The 17,497-nt window shown below is 47.5% G+C and overlaps 1 protein-coding gene across 1 annotated transcript; it reads right to left on the reverse strand.

Annotated features, from left to right (window-relative positions):
• Positions 1-7,884: 7,884 nt before the first annotated feature.
• On the reverse strand, positions 7,885-10,381 carry LOC123162785 (cytochrome P450 71A1-like). The gene is made up of 2 exons (XM_044580552.1): positions 9,376-10,381; positions 7,885-8,831 (listed from the first exon to the last, which is right to left on the reverse strand). Exons 1-2 carry the CDS (start codon positions 10,339-10,341, stop codon positions 8,226-8,228), a joined length of 1,572 nt encoding a protein of 523 aa, XP_044436487.1. The 5' UTR covers positions 10,342-10,381; the 3' UTR covers positions 7,885-8,225.
• Between the last annotated feature and the right edge of the window lie 7,116 nt (positions 10,382-17,497).

Below are 17,497 nucleotides of genomic sequence, written 5' to 3' on the forward strand. Positions count from 1 at the left end.
TACTACTACATCTCTCAGACATGGGAGATGCCCGATGCCAAAGTAGAAGCCACAGGTTGTCGCCATCGACACATGGAATGGCAGCCTGAGCTTCTCAAGCTTCGGCATGGCGCCTTTCACGAACGTAACATACGCCCCGCCTGTTCGTTCTCTGCAAACGAGGACAAACTCCCTCAGGCACGGAAATCCTTGGATTGTGATCCTTTTCTTTGTGTCTGATTCCAGCCATAGCCCCAGAAAAAGCAGAGCATGCAGCTTCCCAAGGATGCGCAGGTCCCCCTCTGTTACTTGAGTTAAACTGATGTCTAGGAAAGCTAGACTGGCGAGTGCTTGCGTGATCCATGTCGGAGTTCTTGGAAAATATATAGTAGTAGGTGCTCATCTGGAATCTTTGGAGGGAAGATGGTAGAGGGCACCAAGAATCTAAGAACTCGAGGGGAGTTGCATTATCACAGTATATCCATAGAGTCTGGAGTTTGTAGACATATTTTAGTGTGTAGATTCACTAATTTTGCTCCGTATGTAGTCACCTGTTGAAATCTCTAGAAAGACTTACATTTGGGAACGGAGGGAGTACATATTTGCATGATGACAAATATTACTTGTGTAAAGCTTATTAGCCAGGTTTCTGAAGAAGATTTCCACCTCCGGTAAAGGTATGCAGTATTGTGTGTGTCCTTGGTTACATTATTTGAAACTTTCTGGTAGGTGTGGCAATTTGCAAGGATGCCTGAAATTGTTCAGGCCATGTGGTAACAACTAACAAGCACTGTCGGTGGTGCAGTGTTACTCGGTATGTGAATATTAATAGCACAGGCAGTAGCAACTACCCAAATAATGAGGACTACAATGGAGCATCATGCTTTGTGTAAAGGCCGAAATTAATCAACTCTTATCTTGTAGCAGTTCTCTTAGCTTTGCTATGGATTTGTTTTCATCCCAAATGTTGATATCTTCTGTGAAACCATCCTGGCAAGTTACTTGAGAGATCACTTGGGAGATGACATCCTTGATAATCTTCTCTGCATCTGGCTTTTGCGAGACTGATACAAAAGCACGACAACGAAAATGGCCCCGAATCTTGCGATGTACCTCATTCGCCAGTGTTGTCTTTCCCAGTCCTCCAAACCCAACAATAGACAGCGCCCTGCGATGATGCTCGGTCGAGCCGTTTCCTTCTTCCCCCATCCACCTGGCAAGATCATCTCTGGGACCTTCAACACCCACAAGGTGTGCCTCCTCGGCAAAAAGAGCAGACAGCAGAGGATCCACAGCAACATGGCCAGAGGTGGCACGAGGAATATCATCCAGCTTGTAACGATTCTTCTGCTCTTGCACTTCCATGACACGAGCCTTCAGATTGCCAATTTGGTTGGCTACTCGGCGCCGAGATCGAGGTGTCTTTAGACGGCGAACAGTGCCGCGGAAGAACTCGTTGATGCCGCCCTGTTGCCCGCCAAGGCCGAGGCGATGAATGAACCTGTCGATCCAATCCTCGGTGTCGTACTCGTAGGCCAGCTCCCTCACCAGCGATATCCATGCCTTCACTTGGACACTGGGATCTTCTAGCATATGCGAATCTCGTCGAAATGTACTAGTTCGATCTGAACCTGATTAGTCAACAGTGACAGATGTACACTACTGTAGCATTTAGTAGTAGACAAGACAGGGATAAAGGGACAATTTAGCAACTTTTTCAGCACGGAAATTGGTTTTTGTTTCCTTTTCTGCACAGGCACATGAAATCTGCAAATACGTACTATTTTGTTCAAAGATGTACATGTGTGATTTCTGAATTTTAGGAAGCGGCAAAAGATTGGTGTACTATCTGAAAGTGCCCCGTTTCAGATCAAAATTCGAATTGGGTCAATGAACAAGATTTTTCCGCTATGATGTGCGGTACGACGTTACACTTTGCAGGAAGTAAAACCAGCAGTGCCCTAGAGAAACAATGATGTTATCAAACATGTTGTATTAATAGTTTAATACATGTTCTGGGACGTCTTTGTTCTCTTTGAACTTTGAGGGGCCTCTTCTTGGGTCCGGTCAGTGAGCCACTGAACCCTGCATTGACTACTGGGTCCTCGGCATCGCTGCCACTGTTCTTGTTCCGGTGCTTGTATCTGTTGCGCCTGGATTTCCCGTTCCCGTCGCGTGCTTCCGAGGTGTCAGAGTCGCTCCTGCGGGAGCTACGGGCCAGCCAGCTATCCTCGCCCGCGTAAAAGCGGGTCATTAGTGAGGTAAGAGCCGCCATGGTTCTCGGCTTATCCTGCCCGAGTTGTCGGGCGAGCCATTCGTCCCGGATGCTATGCTTGAATGCCTCAATTGCCTCGACGTCGGGACAATCGACAATCTGGTTCTTTTTAGTTAAGAACTGGTTCCAGAATTTTTGAGCTGATTCGCCGTTTAAAAATGATGTGGCTGAGGTCGTTGGCGTCTGGGGTTCAAACGTAGGTGCCTTGGAAGTTTGCCCTAAAGGCCTCTTCGAGCTCCTACTAACTTCGAATATAATTTCTGGGGAGGTTGTGAAGCCAATGCCTTGCCGGTCCTTTATATGTGAGTGACAAGTATTTTTATGGCGTGGAGGTCATCACCTCGGGCCATGGTGAATATGGAGGAGGAAATCCTCGATCCAGATAGCCGGGTCAGTTGTTCCATCGTATTGATCGATATTGATTGGTTTAAACCCCTTCGGGAAGTGATGCTCCATGACCTCGTCTGTGGAACACACTGGATGTGCGGACCGTCGATATTGATCCGTGTCTTGTCGGGCGTTGGCCTTCGTCCTAGCCCGTGTCTGCTCCCGATCTCTTTCATGCCTGTCTAACCAAGCATCGTAGCCCTCTGGACCGGCAGGCGCGCGATCACGTGATCCATAAATAGATCGAGGAGGGGCTTTATTGGCCTGTATCTTGTCGCGCAAATCGAAGGGCTCAGGATATTCGATGGCGGTCTTGCCGTGAGGGCGGGTTTTTATAGGGAGCTCTTTTATTTGTGCCTGTTGGGCAATCTCGCCCTCTAGGGGGGCGGTCAGCCTGGCCTGCGTGGCCATGCATGAGTAGTTCGTTATCAGCTACCTCATCGTCAAAGTCGAGCAGCAGCTGCCTTTTCGGGAACGATTTGGCGGCCGCGCCTCTGTCCTCGAGGTTCGCTTCGACCACAAGGATTTTCATCCATTTGTCGTTAAGCGTGTTCTCGTGAGTATACTACTCCTGCTGGTTCTTCTTCATGCTTCGCGCGGTTGTGATGAATTGTTGTTGGAACCGTGCCTGTTCGGACGTGTTTATAGGTACCACGAAGTCTTCGGGTCCGAGGCTAAGCTCGTCATCGGATCCGGGGAGGTAGTCCCTGTCCGACCATCGTCGTGGGTACCCGTGTCTTCGGGGTCGTTCTTCGGTGGTCTTCCTACGGGCCCATCTTGTTGGGCGGGTGAGGCGTGCCCTTCCTCGATTGGATTCTGGGCGGTGGCGGCGTCATCGTTATCGGCGGCGCCCGTAGTGTTGGTCATACTTCTGCTTCCATTGTTACCCTTCGTCCGCCTCTTAGGGTCGCGACGCTTAGGGTTTTCATTGGGTTTCTCCTTAGACTTGTCCTTCGGGGTGTCAACGACGTCGTAGATAGATGTTGCAGCCCAGTTCCCTGTACAGGGTTTGGCCGCGGGTGGATCTGCTTTGTCGGAGCCGTAGTTAGGCGCATCGGTCACGTCCTCGATCGTGGCGACTAGGTGGGTGGTGGGCGGAATGAAAATTTCCCGATCAGCAACTTGACACCCGATTTGATCATAAACAGCGAACGAGATCGCCAAGTTTTGGATTCGATCCAGCACCTCATTTGTTTGCGAGAGCTCCTTGGTGTCGAGTACCTGGCTATAAACCGTTCTGATATGAAGTGGTTTGTTCGTTCCGCTTGGCGCGGGCCCGGTCATCTCGATCGCTCCAGGCCAACCCTAGGTTGGTGGGTGGAGAAGTTGCCTCAGAGACCGCTGTCGGGTACGAAGACGAGTTCGGCTCCGAGCCATCATCCGAGGAGGCAGGGCTTGGATTGGACGTGGTGGCCACCAGATCTACCTCCGGGATTGGCTCCATCGGGAGGTCGGATTCGAGGATCAGATCGGAAACCTATTCTGGAGTTCCTGCGCTGGAGGGATCCTCAAGTTGATTCAAGATCGGTCCCGCGAGAACAAGATCACCTCGGGCATCCATGATGTACTCCAGGCTTCCAAACATGATGACCTGGTTTGGGGCGAAGTTCTCGACACGGCCTAGGCGGCTAGTTAGGTCAGCGTGCAACACTATGCTGCCAAAGGCGAAGAGCTTGCCGGGGACGAAGATGTCACCACAACCAATGTTGCTATCAATCTGCAAGTGAGCCATCAATCCTAGGCGATCACACAATGAGCTCTCAATGAAAGCACTAGTGTCAATGTCAAAACCGACAGACCTCGGGTAGGGGGGCATGAGTTGTGAAATCAGATCGATATGTAACAAGAGACAGAGGACATGATCATTTTACCCTGGTTCGGGCCCGCTTAAAGGAGGTAAAGCCCTACGTTCTGTTGCTGCTTGTATTATGGGTGTATCAAAGTACAAAGTTGATCTACCTCAAGATCGTAAGTTGTGGGCTAAACCCTATGTCGCGGGATATCCGCGGCCACCTATGGGACCGGGTGGCCCCTTGCTGGTTCGGCGGGGGGACGTTGCGTTGCACAAAGAGCAGATCAGCGCACGGTAGCATGGCAGAGAGCACACAAGCAATTTACCCAGGTTCGGGCCGCTGCGAGGCATAAGACCGTACTCCTGCTTTGGTGGATTGATGGTGGAATGAGTGTGGTGGTGCGTAGTACACTTGCCCGGCAGGGTTTTCCTCCGGGCCGTAGCGACTACGCGTGTATGGTGGCTTGGGTTCATCAACTTTCCAACCTTCTAACCCCTCCTACGAGTGCCATGGGCCTCCTTTTATAGATTAAGGGGTCACCACAGTGGCAAAGTGGTCATTATCCAGTGATATGATAGCAAACAGTGCTATCATCCCTAACTCTACGGGCTGACAGGGTGCATTAATTGAGCCGCTTAGTGTCACATCACTGGTTGCCCGGCAAGGCCTGCCGGGTTATCCTACCAGCTCCGCGCCTGTTCCCTTGACACGTCACAGGACGGGTGTCATCTGTGGGTTTCTCCTGTAGGAAATGGCTGCCTTGTGGCGAATGACTGCCACTTAATCATCTTGCGGCTTGACACCGCACTGATTGACGACGTGGGTCGTGCCTGAGTGGTTGGCGGGGTGGTTCAGCCCCCGCGAGCCCCGGCAGGCTCTGTCGGGGATCCTTGGTTGCTTGCTTCTGGTGGTGGCCTTGCCCCTTGCCGGGCTCATCTGCCCGGCAAGGGAGGCCCTTCTCTTGCCGATATCTTGCTCCTCTGGCTCGATCATGGTCTCTCTGAGCTGCACGCTGGTTCTTCAAATCTCTTGGCTCTTCAATCTCTGACTTGAGCTAGTGCTTCAATCTTGATCTTGTGCCTGTGCGCAGTTGGGCAACAGACCCTGGGTTTGTTGCACCGACACCCTAGGAGTAATGATGATGGTGAATGAATGATCCCCCTATGGTCTAAAACCCTTTGTCTTATATAGGCACCAAGGATATCGAGGGTTACACATGGTCGGTTGCCATCTAGGCGTTACATGCCGAATCTAATAGTCATACTTGGAGTACATGCCAAGTCCTCGGTGAAGCCCGACATGCTCATGTCACAATTTTGAGGCCTCCGACGTCCTTCCTTATTAGTGGGCCGTCAGTTCGGCCAATGGACTAGGCCAGCTAAGCCGGGACACCCTAGTCCAAGACACCGTCACCCATGACATAGTCCCCTGTGTCTAGTGAGACGATGATGGATGCTGTCACACCGAGAGGGCCCTAAGAATATCTCTCCATCGTCGGAGGAGCAAATCTCACTCTCGAGCTATCTAGTCCTTTGTCAAACTTTCCGATGAACCTGTAAGTTGTCATTATATATGATCACCATGTAACACATGACATTTGAGCAACCACAAAGTCCACCGTATGGTAAAAAGTGCCTATGATACACTCATGGTCTAAGAAACTAAAAACACATGTTAACACTGCGTGTTATAACAATTGGTTTCAGAAGAAATTATCTCAACGTATAACAAACAAGTTTGGGTCGATTCAATATGATCGTTGTTGTAACGTCATACTCTCAATGTTGTTTTAGGGCTATCGTTACACTTAACGATATTCTAAGATCCGGAAAATATGATCACCAACAACACTTGAGCCAGTCTTAAAGGCAAGACTATGAACCTATTCTTTACCATTTATCATTCCACACGTGCATATAAGTTTTTCACTGAATCGTATCTTCCAGGATCATAGCAATTATAGCATGAAATATAAACTTTTTTATAAAATATAAATATAATAATAAAATATTATTGCCTCTAGGGCATATTTCCAACACGAACTGCTCACTAGCCACAATGGCAAAACCCTGGCCACAACAAACCACGTCAAGCAGGGCTTCCCGGCACAGTGCATCTGAGCCTCCACCACCGCCAATACAAAGGCACCGCACCACCGCAGCCAGCGCTTTGCATGGCACAATATGTTGCAGCACCGCACTGTCCTCCATTGGTTGCATGAGATGGACCACATCGGCGCACCGACCAAAGCCGCGCAGGCTGTAGCATTCTTGGTTATCTAGCGGTGGTGGGGGATGAGCTAGGCCGGCCCTGAGGGGGCAGGGGTAGGAAAGGCCCCCGATCGCTTGCGCCCCCCCCCCCCCCCCCTAACAAATCCACTCATTCTCGGTTTGCCCCACGGATTCTCGGATTCTACAACGAATGAGCCATGATAATGCCAAGGTTGATGGCACGCCGCTGGATAGTTGTGATTTCTCGCTACTGGAGCGGGACTACCGGAGGAGGTAATTCGATTTTACAGATTCCATCAACCTCCTCAATGGAAATCCCCTCTTTTTATAGTCTTGGGAGATCGTTCCTCGTACATACTTATATCTTTCTCACACTCCGATTTCCCGATTTCCTGTGTTGATTGGGATTAGAAAAGGGAAACTTAGATTTCCGTTTGTGACTCGTAAGCAGCACCAAAATCTTTCAATTTCTATTTTTCTTGCCACGACCCAGGTACCTTGTTCATTGCCCTTTCCAGCAGTTTTATTTACTCAGCAGTGTTCTTAATTTATTGGTTTGGGTGTTAACTAGCAAGATTGCTATTGATTTAGCAAGATTTTGGAAAATATCCGTCTGACATTGAGACCAATGCATATAAGTTGATTGAGTTCCAGAAAGGAGTTATTGGCATTTTTTTAGAACACACACAATTTGATTGCTTCCTCGCAAAAAAAAAAGACGGTATGCCTACTGCTAGGACTTATGAGGAATTAGCATTATTCACTGTTATACAAGGGCATACCTCGGGCCGGACTTCGGGCCGTGCCAAAAAAATGCCGGTGCTGAAAACCCAGGCCCGAGCCCGGCCCAGCCTGATCATCGGGCCTGAGCCCGGCCCAAGCCTGAAAAAGCCCGACATGGCCTGGTCGACCCGGCCCGGCTACGGCTAAAAACGTGTTTTGCGCAAGCCCGAGCCCGGCCCGATCTACATGTCAGGCTTGATTTTCAGGCCCGAGCCCGGCCCAATTGCACGCTCGGGCTCAGCCTGGCCCGGGATTTTCGAGCCGGGTCGGGTCGGGCCGTCCGGGCCGGGCTGCCCATGGCCAGGTATAGTCGCTGCTGAAGAACAAAACCTAGTGAAAAACAATAGGATGATAAAATTTTGAGTAGGCAGGGAAGTGTTCCTAATTCACATAGTAAAAAATACAAGTGTCGGTTGACAACTGCGACCAACTTTCAGTTATGATTTTTGGTTTGCAGAATATTCGAGATGACAAGGCACCTAAATTATAGTGTATAGAGCATTTATTTGCAATTAAAATACAAAAACATATGCATATCTTTATATGGCTTTACGACGTCGTCGTATTATCTTGCCCTGGGTCCCGAAATCTCAGGACCGGCCCTGGGACAGGTCTCCGTGAGCAGCCCCGCAAGGCTCCGCTGCCCTGCTTGGCCGCTCTGCCTAAAGTTGAGCATCTTGCTACAATTTTTGGTAAGAAAGAAAGACACCATTACTAGATATTTATTTGCTCAACCGGGTGCTACAATTGATAAGAAGGAAGTCAAATATATATTCCCTATGGCCACGGTCTAGCTATGACGCAGAGGGGAACCCTCTTCCTTGAGGCCACCCCAGGCGTCTCTTCCATGTCTAACTCTGTCTCTCCCTCCCGCAGCGCCCAGTTGAACCGGCCGACGAGGTTCGCTATCGCAATCTCCAAAATGGACATGGTGAAGTTGATTCCAGGGCACATCCTTCTTCCAGAGCCAAACGGTATGAGCTGGAAATGCCTACCCCGAAAGCTGACCTCACTACCGATGAACCTCTCTGGCCGGAACTCCATGGGTGACTCCCAGGTATGTGGGTCCCTACCGATGGCCCACGCGTTGATGATCACCATGGTCTTCCTCGGGATGTGGTACTGCTGGATCCTGGTGGACTCCATGGCCTCGTGAGGGAGCAGGAGAGGCCCGGGAGGGTGCAGCCGAATCGTCTCTTTTATCACCGCTTTGAGGTAAACCATCCCTTGTAAATCATGCTCGGTAATCATATCGGAGTCTGAGATTAACGATTTCCTTAGCTCGTGTTGTAATCTTTCCATGGCTCCCTTGTTGCGAACCAGCTCCGCCATAACCCATTCAAGGACGACGATGGTTGCTTCTGTCCCTGCCCCGAAAAGATCCTGCAAGATCGAAAAAGAGTCTTTTATTTATTATACTCGGCGGTCTCTATTTAGGTGACGGTCATGTATTTCGATGTGACTTATTTTGATCACGAAAGCGTGATTTATGTGTAGAAAGGCTCAATTCAGTTCGTCTTAAAATCATTTCCTACGAAGTGTATAATTTTGTGACATGTGACTAATACATATATGTCTATGATCCAAGCGATGGTTAAAGTTTAATCATGGGTCTCTCTGTAAAGAAATATAAGATACTATTTTATGCACTTTGCGGCTAGCTACTCCCCACCATTCCTAAATATAAGCCGTTGGGGGAGTGTAAACTGAACTCCCCCAGTGACTTATATTTTGGAATAGATGCTACCTTGTGTTGTGATTTTTTTTAGAGCCGGCGTGTTGTTGTTTTTTGTTTATCTCAGTGATGATGGGCAGTGTGGCTCTGCGCATTGTGTGATGCAGAGGCCGGGGAACTCCCCTAGAAAAAAGTGATCGGCGGTGGTCCACAGCCCGGGAAGAAGGAAAATTAAGCAGTTTATTACTTTACCATTAAGATAGCCTTGAGGTTGTCCCTGCTGAAGCGCCATGCTGACCCGCCCGAGATATTATCGAGTGACAACATCACATGCACAAACGTGCTGCCACTCGTAGTCGTAGGAGTATCCTGCTGCGGTGACAACAATTGTCTACCCGCGACCTCCAGTATCTCCTCAAGAATCGGATCGATCCTCTCGAAGGCCTTCCTCACCTTGTTGTCCAGTCCGCCGAGGCCGAGCCAGGCAAGCCCCGGGAAGCAATCCTGGACGTGGAAGGTGCCGAGCAACGCGTTGCCCTCCTCCAGCAGCGTGTCTACCTTGGCTCCCCACCCCTCGGCAGTGCTCGGGCTCGCCCCGAACACGATCCGCCCGGCCACGTCCTTGGCGAAGCCGGCGAGGAGCTCACTCAGGCGCACGACGCCGCCACCACAGGACAATCTCTGTACGTGTACCATTTGCACCAACGCCTGCACCTCCTCCTCCCGGACGGCGCGGTAGGCGCGCACCCTCGCGGGGCTCAGGAGGTGGAGCACGCTCATCTTGCGGGCGTGGATCCAGTATGGGCCGTGGGGAGCGAAGGCGATGTCCGTGCAGCCGTAGAAGAGCTTCCCTGGGACGGCGAGCGACGGGCGGCTGGCGAAGACGCGGTCATGCGTCTGCATCACCTCCCGCGCTGCGGCGGCGGACGACACGACGACGGCTCGGACTTGGCCCAGACGGAGGAGCATGACGGGGCCGTGAGCGGCGGCGAGGCTGGCCAGGGAGCGGTGCGGGAGCAGCCGCCGGCCGGCGAGCTGGTGTAGGTTACCTACTAGAGGGAGTCGCCAAGGGGAAGGTGGCGGCACAGGAACGTCGACGGCATCGCTACTGCAGCTGGTGGCGTGCTCCTTCGAGATAGCTGCACGGAGGAGTAGCGTGCACAGGATGGTGAGGGCGGGCAATAATAAGAAAACCAACATGGTAGTAGTATCTTCCATGGTTTTCTTCGATCGTCCTCTACGTACGTCGATCGGTAGTGTGTATATAGGGAACCTCGCTCGGGCTGGTAGCACGGAGATTCTGAGATCCTGTTATAGAACAGAGTCCACCTGTTCACTCCAAGGAAAGTACGATACCACCCCTTAAACGATCTCAGGTCCTTAGAGACACATGCGCGAAGGCTTTTCGGTTGTCATCGACAAGGTCAAGCCGGCTCCGGTAGGGAAGGGCTCCAACGGCGTGTCGGCAGCTTGTTCTGGCACCAGTAGTGGTCCTTCGATGGTCTCAGAATCTCAATGTAATTTTTATTACGTTTGAGATGCTTTGTACTTCAAGTGAACTTTTATAATATATAGCTTTGATCATTTTTGCTAAAAAAATGATCTCATTATTCCAACTTCAGAAATACAAATTTAAAGATTTAAAACAAAAATCAATTTTTATGAGGGTGCACAAGACATGCCTTTACAGCCCCTAAAAGTTTCCGGTCCTAATTCGAAATACGCATGACTAAACAAAAAAGAGAAAATCAGCATGAATAGCGTTGCAAACAGAAAAAAAAATCACGTCTGAATTTGCCTTTTCGGTTTCTCAATGTGTTTTGAATCTGGATCTGAATTTTTGAAGTTGTAGACACACATATCTTGTGAACATTCAAAATTTTGTTTTGATTTTGTTCGAAACATTTAAAATCAATCATTTTGAATGAGAACATGGGAGCATGTGAGAGTTTGTAGCAAGAACTTTTTCTTCTTCCTTGAGTCCTGCTACCAGCCTGCGTCAAACCAGGGATGTATCTGGTGCACTGGGGCTATTGGTGCTACCGGTGCACCAATCCCTCGTTGCATATATAAAAATGTTTGAAAAAATTAGGAAAACAATTAGTGCATTGACACAAAATTAGATGTTGTGTCATATTTTCTGGATTTTTTCAAATGTTTTTGGATGTTCAACGGGTTCCGGTGCACTGGTAGCACCAATGGCCCCGGTGCACCAGATACGTTTCCACTTCAAACCTGCATACGAGCTTCCCTCTGTGTGTGTGTGTGTGTGTGTGTGTGTGTGTGTGTGTGTGTGTGTGTGTTTTGTGGGTGCTTGAAAACCATGGACGATCTTTTAACACAATGGCTCCTGTAGTATTCTCTCTTAGCTCGTTGGAGAAGATGATTACAAGCGGATTGCTATCGTTTCTGAGATATGATATATTTGTAAGTTTTCCTGTTCTTCTTGTGTGGACTCAGGTGTTGATCCCCTCTTTTGGACGGTTCCAATTCTTCTAGGAGCTCGGGTTGGAGGAGCACGCCAACGGTAATGTTTTTTTTTTTGGGTGAAAACATCGAATTTATTCATCTTCAATCACGTGAGTACAATGAACACCAGAAATAATAAAAATTATATCCAGACTCGTAGACCACCTAACGACGAGTACACACACTTAAGCGAGCCGAAGGCGTGCCACCGTCATCGCCCCTCCCTCACCGGTGAGGGGCAAAACTTGTTGTAGTAGACAGTCAGGAAGTCGTCGTACTAAGACCCAATAGGACTAGCGTACCAGAACAACAATCGCTGCCGATGAAGAGTAGCGTAGATCGGTAGGATACAACCTGAAGACACATGAACCTAGACGAACGACGAAAAGATCCAAGCAAATCCTCCAAGGACAGATCCGCCGGAGAGACACCTCCACACGCCCACCAATGATGCTAGACGCACCATCGAAACTGAGGCTAGGCAGGGAGAACCTTATTCCATTTTCAGGGAGCTGCCGCCGTCTTGCCTTCCTGAGTAGGACACAAACCCTAACAAATCTCGAAGACACATCTAAAAAAGGAGCCCTGCCACCGGCAAGGGCCAGGATCCAACGCGCCCCCATGACCCTAAGGCCACCGGAGACGAGACGGACAGGCGGTGATGCTCTTTGTGGTGGCCCACTCGGGAATCTTACCTCATGGCAACCGTCTTTGTCATTCTTTTTTTGCGGGGGAAAACTGAGAGCTTTATTCAATAAAAGCATTCGCCGAACAGTCAGCCAGCAGGGTACTGATCAGGAAGCTAGGAGTGTTGTCAAGCCAGCTTTCGATCACATTAATCGTGCAAGGATGCTTCGCACAAATATGTGTTGGACCATTGGCTGACCTGGATACATCTTGAATAACAAAAGAATGGAAACTACTAGTAAGCTCTCCAATTTCTACTAGAATTGGTGCCACGACAGAACGAGAGTCATGGCGAGTGGACCAAAGGTTTACAACCTCCAAATAATCCATCTCGAGGACGACCTTTGTGAAACCTCTCAATTTGGCGAAAATAACACCATCCCGCACTGCCATCGCCTCCGCGGTGAGAGGACCAGTAACACCCAGATATGGCTTGCTCCATGCTCCTTTAAAAGAATTGGGCGAGCGAGCTACCCCGCCACCGCCACCCTTGCCGTCCTCTCTTTTGATCGCCTCATCTGTGTTGATCTTGATGAACTGGAGGTTAGGAGGATGCCAACCATGTCCTGGTAGTACCATCGCATGTGGCCGAGGAATATCCAGGAGCGCAAGGGCCTCCCTGGTTCGGCGCACCGAATTAGCAGGATCCAGGCTCTCTTCACCATGTGTCAACTTGTTTCTTGAATGCCAAACCGACCACATTACAGATACCATAACAGCCCGATCCCTATTTGTGAATCTGTCATCACAGATAATATACTTTGCCCAAGTAGAAGGATGCAGCCGTGGCAAATGAAAGTCAAAGAGCCGCTCAGCTTCATGCCAGAATAGCTTAGCATGTGAGCATTTGAGCAGAGCGTGCTCCAAATCTTCTTCCAAAACCATGCAGATTTTACAGAGACTAATTTGTCTCAGATGTCGATACATAAGGGTACTCTCGTCTGGAAGAATGCCCCGAAGAACCCGCCAGACAAATACTCTCACTTTAGGTAGCACATTTAGGTTCCACAAAGCATTCCACAACCGTTGATTATCAACTGAGGGACAGGTAACCTGCCCTTCATCTGGAGCTTGACGCTCTTTCTGAGTCACTAGAGCTCGGTACGCCGACTTGACGGTGTAGTTGCCTAAGGGTTCTTGTGCCCATGCAAGGAAATCCTCTCCACATACGGGAGATGTATTCACACGGATTTCCAAGGATGCTAATGTAATATTCTTTTCTGTGACGAGTTCATTTTGTGTAAAGATCTAGCACATCTGTTTTCTGGTGTGTTCGTCTGTTTGTGTGTGTATGTTTGTATTGTGGCTGCTGGTGCTGATCTTTGAATGACAGCCCTTTTTTTTGAATGATAACAACGCTTTCTAAAAAAAGGGTAAGTACGGCAAGAATCGGACCACAAATAGTTTTTCTGTACCAGAGCTGCTATACGTACGACATTTTCACGTAGTGTAAATTTTTAAAAGTTTGCTGTATTTGAATATTTTCATAAAATACAACAAAGATACTAAGACTGCTCGTAGTGGAAAGTATCATACAGTAGTATCGTGATATGATATCTAACCTTCTCCTTTTCCATTTAACTTTATGATACGTCAACCAAATTCTCTAGTTTTTTTTTACGAATGAACCAAATTGCCTAGTTGACATGCATAATACTACGTGCTATGATACCCTCATCAAGGAATGTCTAATAAGAAGAGCACGGATCTCAATGAACTTGAAAGATGTGATATAGGAGAGGGCATGATGACCCAAGTGCATTCGAGTATTTCTCATGTAGTCCATGAATGTCAAACATGTACGGACACGTGCACTATATAAGCAAGGCCCACATTCGAGATGTTGTATTCCTCAAACAGAACGTCAACCAGCGATGATCCCAATGCTAAACAGGAATGGTACTACTATTGTTATGAATGCAAGCCGTATCCTCTACTATTTGGAGATGTGCTGATGCATATCCATTTTCCTAAATTTATCAGGAAAAAAAATACAATTCTTAACGATTTTGTAATGAATCATTAATGCTACATCACTTGTTGCAACCACCACCCGAAAACTGTCACCAGCTCTTGGTCACTATTACGAACAATTAACATTATTATTTTTCAATCAGCAATTGCTCCCTATTGATTTATTTTATTTTATTTTTATAACTAGTAAGCATGCACGTGCAACACATGTCTCAACTAAAATACATATGAAATATAATAATTCTATCACTATCAGTATTTAACCATGGTACATAGATGTTGGTCTTGTATCGGAGACATCACTATCACTATTTGTCCTGTATCGCGGACATAACTTGATAGCACATTCTGTCTATGATTTATCATCATTGTATCCAATTTTAACTAAGGATGAGGTATATTATTTCCAATCAAAAAATATATCAATCTTATTTCCTTCTATTTGGTTCCTATGAATGGGTCATTACAGTAGCCATCGAAAAATAAATAAAAATAGATATGCAAGTGTGTGTGTATAGAAGTAATGGAAGTAAGTGGTTTCCAAATAAGCCGGTCTGATGACATAATTCATCAAAGTTCTAAGATACAAGCTTGTGCATCTAAGGAACACAAACGTTGCTGTCATGACCTTTGAGTTGTATGAAGGTGCCATAGGCCGATGATCCTTGGTTCTAAACATGACAAAATGCAGATGAAAATATGTAGTATCATTTGAAACTTGCACTTGTAAACTGAATTTTATATGAACTAAAATTGACTGGAGTTTCAAGTTGTGCTACCATTGACTGAATTTTGCCCATTGAAGGAAAAAACTGGGACAATACTACATACCACTTTGTGTTATCATTGTGAAGTAATCATCAATGGCATCACAGAAAATCCATCACTTCAACAAGGAGAATCAAAACCACAAAATGTAAGTATGTAGCATTACTCTGGCCATGTGGCGAGGTGAGTCTTGAGCAGCTAGAAGCAAATAATGTGGTCCTGCCTGGCAACCTCGAAGACCATCCTCCTCCACTTGGCCAACCGCTTACCGTCCATGTCGTCGACATTGATGGCAGCTTTGCCTTCCGCACACCAAATCAACTATGGCAGCCATGAAGGCAACGACGACTTCTGTCTGGTATGTTGTGTGTGGTACCAGTGGTACCAAGCAGAGTTGCATTCTTCCCCATCCATGAAGGCAACCACATGTTGCGGTGAATAAGGGCCACTCTGCAATAAAACTAAGCAATAATAGTTCAAACTGTAAAGAAAAGAACAAACAGGAAAAATGTTGGCACCATGGTGTTGGAAATATGCCCTAGAGGCAATAATAAATTGGTTATTATCATATTTTCTGTTCATGATAGATGTTTATTATTCATGCTAGAATTGTATTGAGCGGAAACTTAAATGCATGTGTGAATACATAAACTATATCGTGTCCCTAGTAAGCCTCTACTAGACTAGCTCGTTGATCAAAGATGGTTATGGTTTCCTGACCATAGACATGAATTGTTATTTGATAACTAGATTACATCATTAGGAGAATGATGTGATGGACAAGACCCAACTGTTAGCTTAGCATAAGATCATATCACTTAGTTTTTATATAGCTTTCTTCATGTCATGTATATGTTCCTTCGACCATGAGATCATGCTACTCCCGGATACCGGAGGAATGCCTTGTGTGCTATTAAATGTCACTTCGTAACTGGGTGATCATAAAGGTGCTCTACAGGTATCTCAGATGGTCTCTGTTGGGTTGCATGGATCGAGATTGGGATTTGTCGCTCTATATGACGGAGAGATATCTCTGGACCCACTCGGTAATAAAACATCACAAGAAATTTCAGGTGACTAATGAGTTTATTCATGGGATCTTGTATTACGGTAACGAGTAAAGAGACTTGCCAGTAACGAGATTGAACTAGGTATGGAGATACCGACGATCGAATCTTGGGCAAGTAACATATCGTCGGACAAAGGGAAATGCATACGGGATTACCCGAATCCTCCACATCGTGGTTCAACCGATAAAGATCTTCATTGAATATGTGGGAACCAATATGGGCATCTAGGTCCAGGTATTGATTATTGACCAGAGAGGAGTCTCAGTCATGTCTGCATGATTCTCGAACCCGTAGGGTCGCACGCTTAACATTCGTGGACGCTAGGGTTGCATTGGGATATGTACAATGGTGACCAAAGGTTGTTCGGAGTCCCGGGTGAGATCTTGAACGTCACGAGGAGTTTCGGACTGGTCTGAAGGTAAAGATTGATATATAGGAAGTCATTTTTAGGGTACCAGAAAAGTTCGGGGGAATACTGGCATCATATCTGTTGGTGCAATATCTGCCTACCTTGTGTTTTGGACATTGCTGACAGAAATAGGTATGGACTGATTTGTTTGCTAGTGCACACAGGGAGAAAAATTCCCTACACAACCGAAGAGAATGTTGTCTCCGGTGCTAAGTTGGAGGAACTTCACCAAAGCATATCTGGCTATCTGCGCTAAAGAGAGGAATGAGCTATGTGTGTTGAAGTCATATAGTCGAGAAGAATGATGTGAAGAAATTGACCCCTCAAAACTTCACTGCTGAAGGAAAGCTTTCGATTCGGTACTGTCGTCCGAAGAAATTGACTACAGCGATGGAAGTCCAAGACAAAGTGAAGGCGTAGTATTCATTTCATTGTTCTTCTTTCATTCATTTGAGTCATAGGACCTCCGTACTATGAAGAGGGGTATAGGTTCTCGATGCTTAGATCTGCTGTGATACTTAGCCAAAACTTATGAAAGTTGTGAGAGAAATCTCTTTGTGCTCCGAGCAAATACTTGTCAGCAAGAGACTGTGTTCTTCTTCGCTGCGAGAGATTTGACTCGGACCGAGGAGTTAGCATTACTTGTTCCTCAAGTAATGTTACCGTTGCTCCAAAATCCGACCGTTGTGAACGTGTCGGTTGGCCATTGGCTGGACCTCGTGTCCAAAATGATCATTTCCCATCTGGGAAGGTTGCGGCTATAAATAGCCACCCCGCTCCAACGTTGCGGCCATGAATGGTACTCCTGCTTCCTGGTAATTCTTGAGGGTATCCAATGGGTGGCCACTCGTGGGTGCTCAGTCAATACAATGTGCAAGTGGTGATCCATATTCCTAGACATGCATGCATGCAACCAATTTTGCACCAACCGCACAACACCCGTGAAACTCTTGTGGCCTCAAGCGACCTTCATGCACTATCTCCTATTTCAAGCATT

The sequence above is a fragment of the Triticum aestivum genome, chromosome 1D (genome assembly GCF_018294505.1).
Source record: "Triticum aestivum cultivar Chinese Spring chromosome 1D, IWGSC CS RefSeq v2.1, whole genome shotgun sequence".
NCBI lineage: Eukaryota > Viridiplantae > Streptophyta > Magnoliopsida > Poales > Poaceae > Triticum > Triticum aestivum.